Here is a 19,055-nt window from a genome sequence, read left to right on the forward strand (position 1 = left end):
TTTAAAATTTGCCTGATCATGCTGTTTCTTTGCAGTGAAAGCGTTTACTTTCTTGACCAACCCAGAATAAGCAAACATTAAGATCCTACAGTTATTCATGTTAAATGTAGTGGAAGAGATTTGAGTAGTAGACTAATTTCGTTTCTGTAGCGAGCCTTGCCTGAAACTTCTGTGGCTTGTTACGGAAGTTTGAATGAGAAATTTACATTGCTGGTTAGCATAGAACTATTTTACCAGTACAGTCACTCTGAACTTGCATCTCTCTGTCCTACCTATTCCTTAGCTCTGTTACTTGTTTGCTGTGGTCTGTTACAGCATTTCCTACTTCATTCCTAGCTACTTCTACAAAATGAAGAAACTCAGGAGGATGGAGGCAATTGAACTTACTTTTCTCCTCATGGCATAAAGCAAATTGTTTCTGTAGAAAACTACAGCTTACAATTAAATTCATTGTTTTAACCTACCCCCGCTCCCTAAAGCAAACAAAAGGAAATCTCAAGCCCCACATCAATTTCTGGCTATAACATTTCTGTCAAAAGCTCGTTATATTCTCAATAGAAAGACTTCAGCGACTTCAGCTCAGACACCAAATTTTTAATTTCTTGTTTTCAAAGTAGTTGGCTTCTCAAACTTCTCAAAGTTCAGGTGAGTGTTGAGTAGCTTTTTACAATATAAGCCTAACTGCCATGGATGATGATGATGATCCTTTAAATAACTTAAAATACTAGCTTCCAGTGTGTGTGTGTGTGTGTGTAGACCTGCATATTTCTGTGTCTTTCCTTCATACAACTGCCTTTATTCCATTTAGGTTGTTACCATTTTATCTCTTCGTTCTCCTAACATGTTTTAAAAATGCTACCTTGAAGGAAAAGAAGGGGGGGAGGGGTAGGGCAGTGAAAAATACTTGGAATGAACTTCTTGCTATCTCCCAAAAATACATTTAATGCATGCAATAAAAGAACAGACATCAAAAGCAACAGAGGGTGATGGAAGTGCAAAGAAGGACAAAAAAGAGGAAGAAGCCGCCTAATAATGCTACTGCACCTATAAAAGTGTTCATATGGTTCAAATTTTTATATATAAAGAGGCCCTGTTTTAGTGTCATATTGGACAATTTTAATAACTTTTTGTTGAAATCATGTACTATAGGTAACTTTAAATTGTACTATAGTCACTACAGAAATTGCACTATGCTATAATAGTGAAGTTGCCTATAGCAACGCTTCCTTGCCTTCTGTTATGTCTCCTTCTCCTCCCGCTACCTCACAGCAGAAACTTCCCATAGCAAAATAGGTGAACAGGCAGATGCTTTTAAAAATAAATAAATAAGGGGGAGGGGGTATTCATCTTCACCAGTGTGTGGTAGTTTTACCTTGCTAGGCAGCTGAACTCCACCATAACCGTGCTCTCATCCCCCCCCCTCAGAAGAGGAGGGGAAGAAGTAAAGGAAAGGACAACTCATGGGTTGAGATAAGGATAATATAATTAAAGGGAAAAGTTATTAAGGAAAAATTATTATTAATTAAACAATTTAACTAAAGGGAAAGGGGGAAAGGGAAGGGAAAACAACAACAAAAAAGTGAAGGCTGTGTGGAAGTGCAGAGGAAAGAAATTACTCTCTGCTTCCCACAAATGAGCGATGCTTGACCATGTCCTTGAAGCAGGGCCTCAACGCACGTAGCTGTTGTTTGGGAGGACAGATGTTTTCACAACGAGAGCCCACCCCTCCCCTCTTCTTCCTTTTTCCACCTTTTATTGCTGAGTGTGACACCATGTGGTGTGGAATATCCCTTTGGTTGGTTTAGGTCAGCTGCCCTGGTGATGTTCCTTTCTCACTCTTTGCCCAGCCCCAGCCTGCTGACTCTGGGAGGGTTGGAGAGAGTCCTGACGTTGTGCCAGCACTGCTCGGCAGCAGCCACAACGCTGGTGTGAGACTTGTGCTGTTGTAGCTACAAGTGCAGAGCACAGCACTGTACGGGCTGCTGCAGGGAACGGTAACATCCCAACCAGACCCAGTATACAGCGTGGCATGCAAAAGGAAGTACAAGACTATTGTGGGTTCTTCATACATTTACTTTATTACTCTAGATTTCAAGCCTCAAACTGGAGGCAGTTTCTAGCCTAGTCTGAAGTGTCTGAAACTGTCCCAGTTTGTTATGCGTGTCCCCCCACCCCTTTTGAAGAGGAGATCTTACACTTTGGGGGCTACTATCTGGGAGCAGTGGGGTGGGTGTGGGATCGCACAGTGATACGTAACTGCTTGCTTAGGGCCTTTTTGGTGGTTTTGGCAAAACTAGCCAAGCAAATGTGCAGATGACAGCCTGTGACATGGCTTTAGTGTTGTCCTAACATTAACTGGAAACAGGTTACAAAGGTGAAAAACAGAGCTACACACTTTTGTTGCTTGATGTAATGTTGCCAGTTAGCCACTGGATTGTCACAGATTTCAGCTTCACGCACATTCATCACTTAAACTTTGCTTTCAAATTGATTTTCACATTCTTTCAGTTTTTTTTAGAGTATTTTGGACCTCTGCTTTTTAGGACTTCTTGGAAAAAAAAAATCTGGAGTGTTTATTGTCAAATAAATCTGTTTCTTAGGTATCTTTGTTTTGGGTGTAAAGCAGGCACCATTTAAATATCCTGGGGTAACAGTTATAAGTAATTTAAAAATATATGTTTGAAGAGGGATGCATTTTCAGTACTTCCATAGATGTTTAAACCAGAGGCGTTGTTGTATTTCACTAGTACAGTGCAGCGTGTTCTGAACTGAAAACTGCTCGCAGCTACCTGGCTGTGCTGCAGCAGTTGTCATCCTGCCGTGCGGTTAGTGTTGCTGTGACCTCACACCAAAGCTTTGCTCTTATCTTCCTTTTGCTGTACGGTTACCTTGTCTGCTTCTGGTAACCGGAAGGATTTTCAAGTGTTGACATGTGAGTGATTTCTAGCCTTTTCATCCAGAGCAATCTGACCTTAGTCAGATATGAGTCTGATCAAAAGAGGATGAAACGGTTCATAGAGTCATAGAATATCCCAAATTGGAAGGGACCCATAAGGATCACCGAGTCCAACTCCTGGCACCACACAGGTCTACCCCAAAATTCAGAGCATGTGACTAAGAGCACAGTCCAAACGCTTCTTAAATTCAGGCAGGCTTGGTGCAGTGACTCCTTCCCTGGGGAGCCTGTTCCAGTGGGCGACCACCCTCTCAGTGAAGAACGTCTTCCTGATGTCCAGCCTAAACCTCCCCTGCCTCAGCTTGACACCATTCCCCCGGGTCCTATCACTGGTGACTAAAGAGAATAGATCGGAGCCTGCCCCTCCACTCCCCTCCTGAGGAAGCTGTAGGCCGCGATGAGGTCTCCCCTCAGCCTCCTCTTTTCCAGGCAGTCCAGCCCATCCAAAAAGCTTCCACTCCTAAAACCTTCACTCATTAGAAATTAGAAAGTAAAACCATCAGACGCTGCCACAAGTGCTGCCAGAGTTGAAAGCCACACTATGATACCAAATTGCCAAGGTTTAAGTGACGTGACAGTCCTGATCCAGCGTGACATGGACTCCTGCAAAGACCAAGAACTCAGCTGTGGGAGATCCCTGTAAGTGTTGTGTGTTGTGTCCCAAAACAGTCACGGTAAGCGTGGACTGAAGCCTGCTGTGTGAAACAGCTGCCACCACAGCGTGGTTTGGGTTAACGAACGGAGGCGGCAGCTGTAGCAACGTAACTTGCACTTGTCCCTTGAGCACGTTGAATCCGCTTTCTCACTGGGACACAGATTTGTGCAAAAGACTTTGCCCTGTAATGGTTTAGTGGCCACATCTCTGCTGTCCATGCTGTTCCTTAGGGCTGCTGGGCAAGAAGGGGCATCCCTCTTGGAAGCGTCATTCTGGCCCCTGGTGATGCAGTGAGGGGTGTTCAGGTGCATTGCAGCACCTGGATCCCACGTTCTCTGCAGCTGCTTGGAGCAGGGTAAGGAATCGTTCAAAGCTCCCGCTGACAGCCAGGGTGAAATAGCCTTCCAAATGATTCTCTGTGCAAGTGACCCAACAGCACCACTGTGCTGAATAGAAATCTTAGCTATGGAAAGAGGCATTTGATCTCAGTGGTGTTGTCTCTAAATGCTGGAGGTTGGATCTCAAAGACCCCGATAGCATTCTATGCTGCTCTTATAAGCAAGCAGCCTTCCTCAATGGCTTGGTGTGGTGGTTTAACACCAAGGGGCAGCTCAGCACCATCATGCTGCACTCTCACTCCTTCTCCTCAAAAAGATGGGGAGAAAATGTGATGGAAAAAAATCCCATGGTTTGAGGTAAAGACTCAACTATTGCTGTCATGGGCAAAACAGACTCAGCATCAGGGAGATCATTGTAACTTACTGCCTGTTGCTAAATGACTAGAGCAGTAAGAATTAAAAGCAAGCTAAAGACAACTTCCCCCATCCACACGCTTCTACATCGTCCCCCCAAGTGGCACAGGGGAACGGGGGCTGCAGTCCGTCCGTAACGTTTCGTCTCCGCTGCTCCTTCACCGTCACTCTCTGCCCCTGCTCCCCGTGGGGTCCCTCCCACGGGATGCCGTCCTTCCCGAACAGATCCTGCGTGGGCTTCCCACAGGCAGCAGCTCTTCAAGAACTGCTCCCACACGGCTCCATACCATGGGGTCCATCCCCCAGGAGCAAACTGCTCCAGCACAGGTTCCCCACGGGTGGGCGGCAGCTCCCCCCAGACCCCCTCCTCCTGCGTGGGCTCCTCTCCACGGGCTGCAGCTCCGGCCCGGGGCCTGCTCCTGCGGGGGCTCTCCATGGGCCGCAGCCTCCTCCAGGCCACATCCACCTGCTCCACCGGGGGCTCCTCCACGGGCTGCAGCGTGGAGATCTGCTCCGTGTGGGACCCGTGGGCTGCAGGGGGACAGCCTGCTCCACCAGGGGCCTCTCCACAGGCCGCGGGGGAACTGCTGCTGCGTGCCTGGAGCACCTCCTGCCCCCCTCCGCTGACCTTGGTGGCTGCGGATTCCTCTCTCATTTCTCATACCTCTCTCCCAGCTGCTGTTAAGCAGTTTTTTTTCCCCTTTCTGCAATGTGCTCTCCCAGAGGCACAACCAGCATTGCTCATGGCTTGACTCTGTCCAGCAGCAGGTCCCTTTTGGAGCTGGCAGGAGCTGGCTCTGATCTGACCTGGGGCAGGTGCTGGGCTCTGCTCACAGAGGCCACCCTGCAGCCCCCCTCACCAAGCCCCTGCCATGTAAGCCCGACACACTTGGCTTACTCCAGGTCAGCACGGGAAACCAGGTCAGCCGAGTTGCACTCTGGAGGTGCCCATTTTTCCTTTGGCTGTGCAGGGAGCCAAAGGGTACTGGGATGTTTGGCTTTGGACACTGTGAGGAGAGGTAAAATGAATCCCCCTGAATTGTCACAGAGGCCAGGTAGGGAAGAGTTACCTGTTTTTGTCGCATGTGCTGCCATTTTCCAACTTCATTCCTAAAGGCTTCAAATGCAGGGCAGATTTCTCAGGCTACGTCACATTTCTGGTGAATGCAACTGTATTTTCAGCATGGACTGAGGACAGAAGAACAGGCAAAGAAGAGCCCACAGGCTGCGGTCTGCTAATGTCCAAATCTGTGCTGGGAAAGCAGTTGCTTTTTCTGCATAAAATGTGTTGCTGTTCCTAACAAATCTTGCTGCATGTCCTTCCTCTGCTTCCTCGGATAACTTTTGCCCTTTATATTGCTGCTCCTTTAGTCCTGCCAGGGATGACACCATTCAGCAGCTTGTTGTGCAGGACATCGCGTGTGGGACTCACCCACAGAAAGGATGCCAGGAGGAAGACTGAGAAGTGGTTAAAGCCTCAGCCCAGCATGTGAGAAGAACTTTTCCCATACTGTTGCAAGGTAACTCGGCAGCTCTGGAAGTTCTAACACAATCTTTCTGCTTCGGCTTGCTGTTGGCTGTGTTAGAGGTACCTGGGAACACCAGTGATTCAGCTGTATGGGACTAAACAGGGCTGTGCAGCACAGATAACTGAACTGCTGCATCAGAGAAGGGAGAAAGGTGGTTTTGAGGATTAGTATTAAAGACTGAGGCACTTGATGGCTGGTAGGTACCTGAGAAAGAAAATGGGAGATGAATCCAACTCCAGCAGAAGCAGTGGGAGTCTTTTTGTGGCCCACACAGCAGGACAGGGAGGGCCCATTTATTACGTCTGAGCATGTTGTTCCCTCTGTGTGATGCTGAGTTCTTGGTCTGTGGTCACATCTGTAACAATGACTGGATGTGAAAAAAAACCAGAAGTACAAAACATCTCTGTTTGTTGCCAAGAGTCGTGCTTAGACCCCAGGAGATCTGATGCTGAGACCCAGGAGTGTGGCACAGGGACGGTGAGGATGCACACGTGTTTACTCTCTAGCTTGAACAGATCTGGCATCTAAGGATCCATCCATACAACTCCAGAGAATAATGCAAGGAGTGTTTCTTGGGAAACACACCCTAAGAATCCTATGAACACATCTGTCCCAGTGGTTTGAGGAAGCAGTTTGTTGGTGGAAAAATATAACCAGGAGCTGAAACTGTTGGCCCGCTCGGAGGGACTTCTCAGCTGTACTGGGAGTTGTACCCAAAGAAATGAAATTCCTTGGGGTCATTCGTTAAACAAATAGTTTTCTTACTTCTACTCTTCCTTTTTCCTTGAACTGCCAGTATTTTTAAAGGCTTAAGCATATTTTTTATTAAAAAAATAAAATAAAAACTTGAATGGAATGTGTTTGCCTGAAACTGCGTTTTCTTCTTTCTCACCATTTTGCCCTGAAAATTAGAAATGTTGAACGTAAGTATGAAACTGGTCTCTCTGATGAGCTACAGAGGCAATTGCTTCCTCTCCCCTAGTTGTGGATGCTGGAGGATATAGATAAGCCACTGCCCTTTGACAGTGGTGTTCATTTAAAGCTCCTTCTGAGTTGTACAACTGCCCCTCCCAGACTGCCATGTGTCTGTGCGCGTTTTTATCCCCAGTAGAGCAACAAGGCACAGTCATTCCCCTGGATCAGCCTCCCCTAAATCTGTCGGAAATTGGTACTGAGACAGGATTAGGCTCCAGGCTCCCTGGTCCCACCACGTCCACTCCTGAGTCTCCCCAGCGAGCTGCTGGCACCATGAGCACCTGCAGCTTGGGCGGATGCACTGGTGGCGGCTTCCAGTGGTAGCAGCAGGTCTCTCATTTGCATAGTGGAACATTAATTTTATGTGAGAGCTACACAATGCTGCAAGGTATAAGTTCTGATGATCGTTTCTAGCAAGGGTGTGGATTTGTGCCGTCAAAGGGTAAAAGTTGTTTTAAGCGTTGTCAAATAATGAGTCAGCTCTGATTAATGTTTGACTGCGCAGGCGGCAGGCACTAGGACCTCCAGGACGTTACATCTGCAGCCCTAACCAGAAGAGAAATCAGGAAATAACGCAGTGTCTCTTTCTGGGACTATGCCCTTGAAAATAAAGCTTTGCTGCTCCATGTGAAAGGGAGTTTATTCTCCAGGAATTTGGGAATTTGAGTCCAGACTTAGCTGCGAGCAGCTCCAAGGCATCGCTGCCGCCAAGGCCCTGCATGGACGTGGCTGGGAGGTAAGTGCAAGGGTCTGCTGGAGTTGCTGAGAGCAGGTGACGCGTTGCCATGTCTGCTCTGCCGGCGGGGAGGGATGGATGTCGTGTTATGAGGACTGCGGTCGGTGGGGAAAATGGCCAGGTGTTGCCCGTTTTTCAACAAGCGATCTACATCTACCACTTGTCTTGGTGACCCTTAGTGCAGCCGGGTGTTGGTAAAATGGAACCTCTCCGGCCCGTGTTTCAGAGGTGTGTGTGCAATATGTCCGGCTCACATTGCAGTACAGAGGTGCAATCTGCCAGCCTGTATGTCACCCATTCTGCCTCTGTGCTGTTGCATTGTGGCAGCTCTTCCTCCAGCTAGAGTAACTCTGAGCACTGGAAACAAGCCTGAAATCCGTTTTGGGGTCAGGATGGCTCCACCGAACCCCAACGGGCTTTTGTGTTTCTCATCATTGCAAATGCTTAGGTTAACTGGTTAAAAAAGTGTAGAACAACAACAAGAAAAAAAAATAAGAGGGGGGCAAATGTATTCTCCTAGGCTTTGTGCCCATGCACCCTGCTTGTGGGAATGCTCATTCCGGTGGTGGGAACTTGACGGGCTGGACATCTCCACGAACAAACAGTTGCTCCAGTATGAGGCATGTGAGCGGCACCAGAGGACCGTGACTCACCAGTGTGCCCCAGGTGGCTGGGTGGAGGTGCTGGCCGGGATGGGTCGGGCACCCCGAGCCTCACAGGCTGCCCAGTGCCAGTGGGGGAGAGGAGAAGTGGAGCCCTCGGGCAGCCTGAGCAGAGCACCCCACCCTTCAAGCACCATCTGCACGCATGGGCAGGGCTGCACCCGATGTGGCTGTCCTGGAGCAGCAGAAAATGAGGGACAACTGTCAGAGCTGCTGTCATCGCTGCTGGCGCGTCCCTGTGCCAGTTGCATTGTGGAGAGGGGTATGGAGCAGAGCCCATCCTTCGGCTCTGTGCCCACGAGGTCCTCGCCCGCCCTGGACGCGTTACACTTGAGCTCAGCTGCATCACAGCACCTCGGGCTTGGGCTGAGCCTGCCAGGGGGCAGCCACCTTTGCACCTCTGCCCAAAGGCTTTAGTCCAGCAGGATAATACATGTGGCATGGATGGGCAGGACAAGGGGAGGTCTGTGCTAGCTAAAGATGGCTTCTGGAGCAGATAAAACTGCCGCCTGCTAATATTAGGCTTGCCACAACTGCAGCTGTCCCTTTCTTTTGTTGTTCGGGATGGGGACAGGCACAGCAAGTCCCCAGATCCTTGTCGTCACAGCATCAGGCTGGGGATTACCACTGGTGATGCAGAGGAGTGACCGTGACTCACCCTCCAAAAGAGGAATAGAGCGGAGGGTGACATCGCTGCTGCAAGGCGCTGAGCGAGCCTCACGCCTCCCCCAGCCCGACAGAGCCAGGGAGGCATCGTCCTACTCTGGGTTTGCTCTAGAGGTGCAGGTGCTGCTGGTCCCAGACCCACCTTGCCCATGCTCTCATGTCAACCGAGCACCACAAAAATCTCTTCCCCCTCCTCAGACATTTCTCTTCTCTGGAAGCCAACGCTTCTCTGGCTCCTTTGAGGTCTTGGAAGCAGAGAAGCGCTGAGCTGCTGGGACAGCTTCGTGCTTTCTGGTTCTTGGGTAGGAAGGAGCAAGGTGGGCACGAAGCAGCTTTGCCTACGTGGGATGTGGTCTTATCAGATGGCGTCCTTGGTAGAGCCTGAAGCATGTGAGTCATTTGTGTGCTGAGGAATCCCACCTTCTCTTAGAAAAGGAATGAAAACATCTGCCTTACAGCGACAGAGAGAAATTTCTAACAGCACGATGGATCTGGAGGAAAGGCGCTTTTATTATGCTTTATTGTGAAGATCCTGGTGGATTGAGGGATGGTGCTATGATCTGGGGACGCATGGCAGCCTGCGTCATGCCACCCAGGATGCAGGCTCGGTGTCACAAACCAGTGTCATGGGCTGTCCTCTGGCACTGTTTTGTCCCCTTCAGCCATCCGTGCTGCCTCTGGGCTCTGTTTTCACTGCTTGGGGCTTTCCCTGGGGACTGGACACGACCGAGGGTCTCTGCCCAATGTGCCCACAGGCACTAGGGGCTCCCAGGGGGACAACTTGGTGGCAGGGGACCACGGGGACCTTGTGTGATCATCCCGGGGCCAGCAGATGTGACAGTCCCACCTCATCCCAGCCTTGCCCGTCGGTGTCACCCCTCAGGCAGGCAGCCCCCACGTCAGTGCCGCCACATCCCATGTCTGTGGGGCCCCTGCGCCTCTCCCAGCCCCGGATCTCGTGGCCCCGATGACTGGGAGCTGCAGAAACAGGAGGTGAAAATGCCAGTTTCTGGTAAAACCACATCTTCCTGCTGTCGCTGTGATGGCCTCGCAGCGCCGGTGGGCGGTGAAGCACCTCTCTGATTCGCGAGGCAGGGAGAAGGGGCAGCGAGCAGGACACCTGCATCCTGTTCCCACCTGGGTTTGGGGCAGGAGAGTCCCCAGAACACACGCTGTGGTTTTGCAGCCCACTGCCGTGGTGCAGGGCTGCCCTGGGCCATAGAGGCCTTGGTGGAGGTGGGGACAGCGGTGGTGGCCTGGGACGGTGCAGGCCATGGGCTCTGGTTCAGCCCCATCCCTCCACAGCCCTGCTTGGTTTCCTCTCCACAGGTGACATCGGGAGAGGACGGGGAGTCCCTGATGCACTGACGGCCGAGCATGTCCGGGGTGAGCGGGGCTGCCAGCTGCAGGGGCTGGCTCCTGACCGCGGGGGCCTTTGGGCACGGCCCGATGCCTCCGCTTCCCCCAGGGGCATCAGCAGCACCGTCCCCTCCTGCACTGGCATAGGGGTGCCAACATCAGGGTGTCCCATCCCACCAGGACCACAGCGGGGTGCAGGGGAGGTCCGTGCCCCGTGTCCCTTGTCCCTGGTACCATGTCCTATTTCAACGGTGCAGTCGTTCTGGCCAGGGACCAGGGGGGTCCACAGGGCTGGCCCTGATGTCCGTGGGAGGTGGAGGGGGACAGGCCTAGCCTAGCCCTGCCCTCGCTGCCCTTGCTGATGCTGCTTCCTCCCCTGCAGAAACACTGGCCCCCAGGGACGCAGTGCGTCACCAAGCATGACCATAACAAGCCCAAGGCCGGCGAGCTGGCCTTCCGCAAGGGAGATGTGGTCACCATCATCGAGGCCGTGGAGGTGAACCCGAGGGGCACGTGGGGGCCAGCCGTGGCCATGCAACGGAGGGGAGGGGACACCAGGGCCATCGGCTGAGCTGCCGGAGCCGGGACCACCTTCCCCGGTGTGCCCCCTGCCCTGAGACCCTCTCATCCCCAGGGCAAGGGCTGGTACCGCGCCAGGCACAACGAGAGCGGGCAGGAGGGGCTGCTGGCGGGCAGCGTGCTGCGGGAGCGCGGCGCCATCCGCGCTGACCCCAAGCTCAGCCTCATGCCGTGAGTACAGTGGGGGTCCTGGTGGTGGCAGAGAGGGGTCTGGTGTGTGTGGGGGCAGAGCAGCCCTTAGCCCTGGCCGTGGGGGGATTTGCTGGGGCAACACCTGGCTTCACAGAGTTGTGCCCACCCAGCGTGGATGGGCCTGAAGGGGAGAGGGGTTGTGCAATGGGCTTGGCACAGCCTTGGTGGGGTCTCTGCTCTTCCTGTCGTACTGCTGGTGCCTTGTCCCCATGTCCCCTGTTCCCATGGTCTCTGTCCCCACGTCCCCTGTCCCCAGCTGGTTCCACGGGAAGATCTCAGGGGTGGAGGCAGTGCAGGAGCTGCAGCCCGCCGAGGACGGGCTCTTCCTGGTGCGCGAGTCCGTCCGGCACCCCGGCGACTACGTGCTGTGCGTGAGCTTTGGCAAGGAGGTGATCCACTACCGCGTGGTGCACGAGGAGAACATGCTGAGCATCGACAGCCAGCACCGCTTCTACAATCTCATCGACATGATCGAGGTGAGAGCCCCCCCAGTCAAGTGAGCTGCACTGGGGGGCTCCAGGGCCGGTCCAGCCCAGCACATGGTGATGGAGAACCTGTGGGGTGATCCCTGACCCACTTCGTGCCAGCGCTGCCATCCATGTGACAGCATGGTCACCTCGTCCCGTGGTACTTGGGAGCTCGCTGCTGCTGCCTGTGTTCTTTGCTGGGTTTTGTTCGGTGCAGTTCTCCACCCCGGGAAGTTCTCCCAGTTCCCCACTCGGTTTGGGGTGCAATGGATGGATCCAGGATGCCCTGGTGTCCACAAACCAGCTGTGCCCACAGCATGCCCTGCCCAGGGTTGTGTGTCCCCTGTCCCTGCTCCTCTGGTGCTTCATGCAGCAGCGGAGCTTGGGGCATTTTGGAAAACAAAGCTCCTGACAGCCTCTGCCCCCGTGCCCTGGATGAGGCCTGAGCCGCGCTGAGGCTCAGAGGCGTTTTGCTGCAGTTCTCTCCCCCCGAGCTCTCCCTTCACCCGCTCACCCTGTGGGACTCCCAGGCTTCCTGCTGTCGCTGAATTTATCGCCAGCTCTCATGCTTTCAGCAGGCTCTTCCTCAAGATCTGTCTCTGCCCTGTCTCGTACCTCTTCCATGCCTCGCTTCTGGGGTTTTGTACTGCCATATATTTTCCTCATTTAGACACAACTTCTGCTTTCAGACCAGCCCTTTCCCCGCTCAGCTGCCCCAGCCCTGCTCTGTAACCACTACGGCCGTGCTGCTGTTTCCGCTTCACCTCTGTAAACCCAGCTCGGACGTGTTGCTCCCTCCAGGGCCGGGCTGTAGCACCCGCAGGGTTCAGCCCCATCATCTGCTGCCCGGCTCGCCGGTAGCGTCCCGAATCCTCACCCGGTCGTAGTGTCTCCCTGGCCATGCCCCATGGAGACCAGGGCTGAGATGCAGGCTGGGAATTGCAGTGCTGGGGGAAAAGCAGGATTTCACTCAGCCGGAGCAGGAGGGGCTCTGGGCACCTCAAGGCCAGATGCAGGTGGTAGCTTTGGTGGTAGGGGCCCGTGGAGCATCCCAAAGCCATTTCCTGGCTCTGCACCCACCACCTGCCCCAGCCTCGTCTGTCCCTTCCTCTGCAGCACTACACGAAGGAGCAGGGAGCCATCTGCACCAAGCTGGTGAAGCCCAAACCAAAGACTGGGATGAAGTCAGCCGAGGAGGAGTTGGCCAAAGGTAGGGGATGGCGGGAGAGGAGCAGGTCTGGGTTTTGGGGAAGGAGGTGGCGCGGCCCCACTGGTGGCCTTGTTGACCTGTCCTTGCACCTGTTCTCAGCCGGCTGGTTGCTGAACCTGCAGCACCTCACGCTGGGAGACCGCATCGGGCAAGGCGAGTTCGGAGGTAGGTGAGAAGATGGAGACAGAGATCCCTGAAGGACATCCCCCGATGTCCCTCCTGGGCACTGTCCTGGGGCTTTTGGGGTCTCAGCCTGGGATGTGGGGAGTGGGACATGTGGCCAAGGGCTCAGCCCCATGACATATGCCCCGTGTCCCCTCCCAGATGTCCTGCAGGGTGAGTACATGGGGCAGAAGGTGGCTGTGAAGAACATCAAGTGTGATGTGACCGCCCAGGCCTTCCTCGCTGAAACTGCTGCCATGACGTGAGTGCCTGGGGGGGCACTGGGGGGACACTGAGGGGGTATGGCCAGACCCTGCCCCACGACCCAGGCACAAACAAGCACCCCCTTGACCACGGTTGCCTCCTTTCAGGAAGGTCCGGCACAAAAACCTGGTGCGTTTGCTCGGCGTCATCCTGCACAACGGCCTCTACATCGTCATGGAGTTCATGAGCAAGGTGAGAGTGTGTCCTTGGCCAGCGGGACCCATCGCTGCTCAGTTTTTTGGACAAAATCCTTGGTCTGGGGCTGAACTGGGTGGATACTGGGCAGCTCTTAGGTGTTTCTCCTCCTCCGTCAGGGCAACCTGGTGAACTTCTTGCGCACGCGGGGCCGCGCGCAAGTCCCTACCCAGCAGCTCCTCCAGTTCGCTCTGTAAGTGCCCCCTCCCCTCCACACCGCTGGGACCAGCACTCTGCATCCCCCTGGGAGGCACGCGGTGATGCTGCCTCGCCACCACAGGGATGTGGCCCAAGGCATGGACTACCTGGAGTCCAAGAAGCTGGTGCACAGGGACCTGGCTGCCCGCAACATCCTCATCTCCGAGGAGCATGTGGCCAAAGTGAGTGATTTCGGCTTAGCCCGGGTCAATCCCAAGGGCGCGGACACCACGGTGCTGCCCGTGAAGTGGACGGCTCCCGAGGCCCTGAAGCACAATGTGAGTGATGGAGGGAAGGGAAGGGGTCCAGGGGTGGGGTGGGGTGTCCTAAAGCAGCTCATCCCATTGGGTCCCCCTTCCCATACCCACCTACCACCTCCCACCAACTCATCCCTGCCCCACGGCAGCTTCTGGTGCCACCAGCCCATTGTCTCCCAAAATTTGGCCTTTGTCCTGGTCCTGGGGCGTGGGGGGGATTTAGGGCACCTCCTATGGGATGCGGCGGGCTGGGACAGCCGGGTTGGAGCTGGAGTCCTGGTGGTGAAGGAGGGCCAGGCCGGGAGGTCGCAGCCCGATGAGGGGGAGGACAGCCCTGGGAGCAGCAGGAGGTGAGGGCACAGCCCTGGGGAGCCCAGCACAGCCCGTACCCAGCTGCAGCCTCCCTGCCTCATGCCGTGGCAGAAATTCTCCTCCAAGTCGGACGTGTGGAGCTACGGGATCCTCCTGTGGGAAGTGTTCTCCTTCGGCCGAGCACCCTACCCCAAGCTGGTGAGTGCCAGGGGACACTCTGGGTCGTGTCCCCAGGGGATGGATGGGAGGGGGGACATCCCAGGTCCCCCTGGCCAGTGGGGTCCCAGCTCCCTCCTCACCTTTAGAGCCTGAAGGAGGTGACAGAGCTGCTGGAGGAGGGGTACCGCATGGACCCCCCCGAGGGCTGCCCTCCTGCCATCTACGCGCTGATGAAGAGCTGCTGGGAGATGGAGCCGGGCAAGCGGCCGTCCTTCAAGAAACTCACAGAGAAGCTACAGAAGGAGCTAAAGCACCTAAGGGACGTTTAACCTACATCCTGATCCCAGAACCGATGGCCAGAAGCCCCCCAGACCCACCGGGATAGGGAGCAGCATGGAAACGGGCGGCCAGGCAACCTGCGTGCTGCTTTCTCCCAGAGAAGATGGGGCAATGGTTTGGCAGTGTGCCCTCCTCCTCTGGGGTGGCCGAAGAGGATGCATCAACCTCCCACCATCCCTGTACGGGTCTTTCACCCAGCCACACTTGGGGACACCTGGAGCGGCGGCAGGGACCCCGACCCACCAGGCTGCAGAGAGCAGCCCCACAGGGGTGCTGGGCCCATGGCCCCCTGTGGGGTCCCTTTGACCCCCCCCTCTCAGGTGACAGGGGACAGGACGGGACATCCCAGCCTGCTGGAAAATGAAACCCCAACCCTGGCAGAGCCCTGCGCTGGCACAAAATGGAGGCCCAAACACAGCCAGCTCAACTGCCTTAATTATTATTATTTTTTGATTAAACCAAAGAAATTAGTTCAACAGCATCTTTAAGTCTCCAGTCTCAAATTAGTGCTCTCTCTTACATGGGGCTGAGTGCACCAAAGCACGGGGAGGGGCGGGCAGGAGCTTCGGCCCTCGGAGACCCCCATGCGCAGCCCGGCCCCGCTCCGCTCGGGGCTCTGCACACAGCCGGGGATTATTCTTTTAATCAGAGTCTGTATGGGAATTGCTGCATATAGATTACGGGAGCTGGACTCGTCCTCCAGTGGTGGGAAGCCCCCAGCCGCGCCGGCTCGCAGGCAATCTCGATGTCTTGGTGGAGCAGGGATTAACGGGGCCACGGGGCTGCGCGTATGTGCGTGCCCGCCTGCTTCCTCGTTTCCCTTCCAGTCCTTCCACCCTTGATTGAGTTTTTCGGCTAATCCTCTTCTGTGTCCTCTGTGCCGACTTCTTGCAGCTCTCACCCTGCTGAGCTGGGTGGCTCTGGGTGCCCACGGTGCCAGGCGGGGTCTGAACCCTCCATCAGGGCCCGTGCAATGGGGTATCTCAGCGAGGTACGGGTCCCCAGCACCCTTGGGTGCAGCGAGAGGCACAAGAAGGTCTTCCCACCCCGGTGGCTGTGCCTTCCCCTCCTAATGCCTTAATCCAGCCCTGATCCGCGGCGCCCCTGGGTCCTGCTGACCTTGCAGACACCGGCCCCGGGCAGGACCCGGCTGAGCACCACGGGGCACAGGGCACCGCAGCCACCCACCCATGGCCGCCTTCTTCACGGCAGCCCTGAAGAACCTGCGGGGGGGCGAGGAGGAGCCCAAGGCACCCCCCAAGGACACCAAGGCGGCCACTCTGCCCAATGGCATGTCCCGCGAAGAGTTTGAGGAGTACCAGCGGCAGCTGCTGGAGGAGAAGTAAGGCTTTGCCGGGGCTGTGGGGTCCCCACGCACTGGGGCCAGGGTGTCATCCACCACGGGTTGTCCTCTGCCTGGATGGGACGGGGACAGGGAGGCAGGGGATGGGAGCAGAGTGGGTGCTCAGCGATCCCTGCAGTACGAGAGTTCCCAATGGTGCAGGAAGTCCCCATGGGTGCTGGCACAGGGGCTCGGCACACTGCAGGTGGCCAGGGGCAGGTGCCTGGTGCCACCCTCACCCCAGCACCCATGGAGCCACGGGACAACGGGCACAGCACGGACCCCCTCCCCTGATCTGGGTGATTTGGGGGCCTCAGTCGGGACAGCATCAGGGAAGCGAGAGGCCATAGGAGCAGCAAGTCCCTGCCACAAATGTCACCACTGGGCTGGAGGGGCAGGATGCGGCCCCTGATGACTGCCTCGCATGGACCTTTGCACCTTTGGACGGGTGTAGCCACGCTGCAGGGCCGAGGTGCAGGGTGATGGGGGGTGTTTGGCTGGGGCAGGGGTGACAGCGTGGCGCCCGCTGTGCAGGATCGAGCGGGACAAGGCCTTCGCGCACAAGAAGGCGGAACGGGCAGCCGTGCGCATGCACCTGCGGGACAAGTACCACCTGGCCCAGGTAGGGACACACGCAGGGTGCCCTGAGCCCCCCCACCCTCCCCGATAGCCCTGGGCTGGGTGGCTGCTGTCCTCCCCCACCACCCTGGTCCCCTGGGATGGGAGATGATTCCTGAAGAGGGCAGCAAACAGCTGCTGTCTCCGTCCATCCGCCTGTCCGCCCGCACACATGTGAGCCCAGCATTCCCAGTGTGGGACTGGGCAGCCCCAGCACCCCCGGTGTCCCACAGCATTCCCACTCCTGGGTATCCCAAAGGGACCCTGCTCCTCCCTGTCCCCCCCAAGGCTGGTGGCACCCGGTCCATCCGCGGCCCCAACCTCTCCCACCCGTGTGCAGGACGAGCGGGACGATGCCCAGCTGCACGTGGCGGGCGGCGCGGTGGAGCTGCCGCAGGAGCTGGCCGCCATGGTGCGCGGCGAGGAGGAGGAGGAGGAGGAGGAGGAAGAGGAGGGGGCCTTCGCCTTCCTGACCAAGCTGCGGGAGATCGATCTGCCAGCGCTGCGGGGCCGGGCGCTGGGCACCGTGGACGAGGTGAAGGAGAAGTGCTCCCTGATGTAGCGCCGGCACTGGCAGAATTGGGCTCAGCCCCAGGGAGCGGGCGGGATGTGGGCATTGCGGGTGCCCGGTGCTGCGTGCCATGTGCCCCAACGTGCTGCCTGTGTTTGGGGTTTTCCTCCCCCAAATCATTCCCTAGGGCTTTTTGGGGCACTGGGCAGGGACACCTGGGTCCCCTCCTGCCACACTGGACAAGCCCCAGTGTCCCAGGTGCCACCCCCCAGCCAGGGCAGGCAGTGGTCCCCAATGCTCCTGCCACATCTTTCACCAGCCTTGGGGTTGCCCACACTGTTTGGATCAATAAAAGTGGTATTTTGCAGGACTGGTGCTTGTGCCATACAATGCTGTCTGCGTGACCCCCACCTGCACAGTGCCACCGTCCCCAGGGCTGCCCCATGGATGGGCAGGGCGGGGACAGGGACACCGCTGCAGCCCCCCCGTGTCCCCATGCTGGACACAGCCCCATGCCCAGCACATTATTACCCTTGGTCTCCACAACCCCAACCTGCAGGATCAGTCCCCAGCTCCTGCAGGAGCCCCCAGGCACAGCTGCCCCCAGCCGCACGCAGGAACCAGCAGGACCCGGTGTCCCCACCCAGGGCATCCCCGGGGACAGGGTCCCCGCTGCCTCCTGCCCACCCCAGGGGCTCCCCACTGCCGGGCTCAGCAGCAGCGCGGGCTTAAACGCCGCCACGCGGGCACCCGCGCCGGAAGGCTGCAGGCTGCTGAGATCACTAATACCTGCCTATTTTAGTGAGGTCTAATCTGCCTGAATCGCCTGTCCCCGAGGGCTAAGCTAGCTGAACCCTTGTAAAATGTACCACCAGCACTGGCCCCGAACGCCACCGCCCCGCCGGAGCCGGCCCGGGAGTCACGCTGTGTGTGCATGAAAGAAAGGACGCGCTGAGCCGCCTCCGTCCTCCCCACGCCGGGGCCATCTGCTCCGGAAAGGCCCGCGGGGACGGCGCTGCTGCGGGCTGCCCACAGTGGCGGGGCCGAATCCGGTGCCGGTGGGGTGGGCGTCGCGGCGCAGAGCCCGTTGGCTGCGAGTGCCGCAGGTCTCAGCCACCCCGGTGGCATGGGGGTCCCTGGGTGCGTGGTGCTCGGCCCCTCGGGTCCTGGTGCGAGGGGCTGGTGTCTGCTGGAGCATCCAGGCGTGGCCGGTGGCACTGCCGTTCCCGCTGTCCCCACCATCCTGTTGTCACCACTGTCCCTGCCACCCCTCCTGTCCCTGTTGTCCCCACCATCCAGCCATTCTGCAGGACTCGCAGCATCCCCCTTTCGGGCACAAAAATCAATCCGTGTTGATCGGGATGGGGCCATGTCTCCCCAGCGGCCCCCGGCCAGCTCCTGTTCCTACCCCACGTCCCCGCTCTCTCCGGGTGCCAGTCTGTGGGATGGCGGCACCAAGGTCCCCAGACAGCCCGGCCCTGTCCCCAGCCCAGCTCCCAGTGCTCCCAGCGGGGCTGCGCGGGGCTCCCAGTGCCGGCTGGGATCCGGGTCAGGACCCTCTGCCAGGTCTCCCTGGCTAATCGTCCTGTCCCCCCCCGCCCCGCTGTCCCCACACCGCCACCTGTGCCTCGGCACCCTTTTGGGTCACCCCTGCCGCCCACCCGCCCGCCCCAGGCCTCTTAATGAACTAAAAAAGTGACAAATCCCCGGCAGAGCTGGTCACGTGCGGCCAGCGGCCCCCAGCCCCGACCCCCGCCCCGGCCCCACCGCCCCGGTAAGCTGACGCAGCGTCTCTAAGCGTTAGCAGCTTTGCCCGCTAATAGGATTAGGGAGGTTTAAAACTGTCATTTGAGTGAACTAAACCCCCTGATACTCTGCATTGCACCTTCTTAACCAATTTGCCTTCAATTAGGGTAATTGGGAAACTAGCAAAGAAGTATAGCATTAATATTTTAAAGTG

The 19,055-nt window shown here is 56.6% G+C and overlaps 2 protein-coding genes across 3 annotated transcripts; both read left to right on the forward strand.

Annotated features, from left to right (window-relative positions):
• The first annotated feature begins 7,305 nt into the window (after positions 1 to 7,305).
• Positions 7,306 to 15,107, forward strand: MATK (megakaryocyte-associated tyrosine kinase). 2 transcript variants are annotated; one of them, XM_080566247.1, is made up of 14 exons: positions 7,373 to 7,603; positions 9,238 to 9,321; positions 10,261 to 10,317; positions 10,673 to 10,786; positions 10,925 to 11,040; positions 11,318 to 11,537; positions 12,645 to 12,738; positions 12,838 to 12,903; positions 13,063 to 13,162; positions 13,272 to 13,356; positions 13,479 to 13,552; positions 13,640 to 13,835; positions 14,238 to 14,324; positions 14,432 to 15,107. In XM_080566247.1, exons 3-14 carry the CDS (start codon positions 10,309 to 10,311, stop codon positions 14,612 to 14,614), a joined length of 1,344 nt encoding a protein of 447 aa, XP_080422373.1. In that variant the 5' UTR covers positions 7,373 to 7,603; positions 9,238 to 9,321; positions 10,261 to 10,308; the 3' UTR covers positions 14,615 to 15,107. The 2 variants fall into 2 exon arrangements, with proteins under 2 accessions (XP_080422374.1, XP_080422373.1); XM_080566248.1 differs by lacking the exon at positions 9,238 to 9,321 and having other exon boundaries at positions 7,306 to 7,603.
• Positions 15,108 to 15,259: 152 nt separating this feature from the next.
• LOC308182164 (complexin-3-like) lies at positions 15,260 to 18,726 on the forward strand. The gene is made up of 3 exons (XM_080566304.1): positions 15,260 to 15,966; positions 16,501 to 16,588; positions 16,925 to 18,726. The coding sequence occupies exons 1-3, from the start codon at positions 15,815 to 15,817 to the stop codon at positions 17,144 to 17,146; spliced, it is 462 nt and encodes a 153-aa protein (XP_080422430.1). The 5' UTR covers positions 15,260 to 15,814; the 3' UTR covers positions 17,147 to 18,726.
• Positions 18,727 to 19,055: the final 329 nt, after the last annotated feature.

Source organism: Anser brachyrhynchus (genome assembly GCF_964034855.1).
Source record: "Anser brachyrhynchus genome assembly, chromosome: 23".
NCBI classification, from domain to species: Eukaryota; Metazoa; Chordata; class Aves; order Anseriformes; family Anatidae; genus Anser; species Anser brachyrhynchus.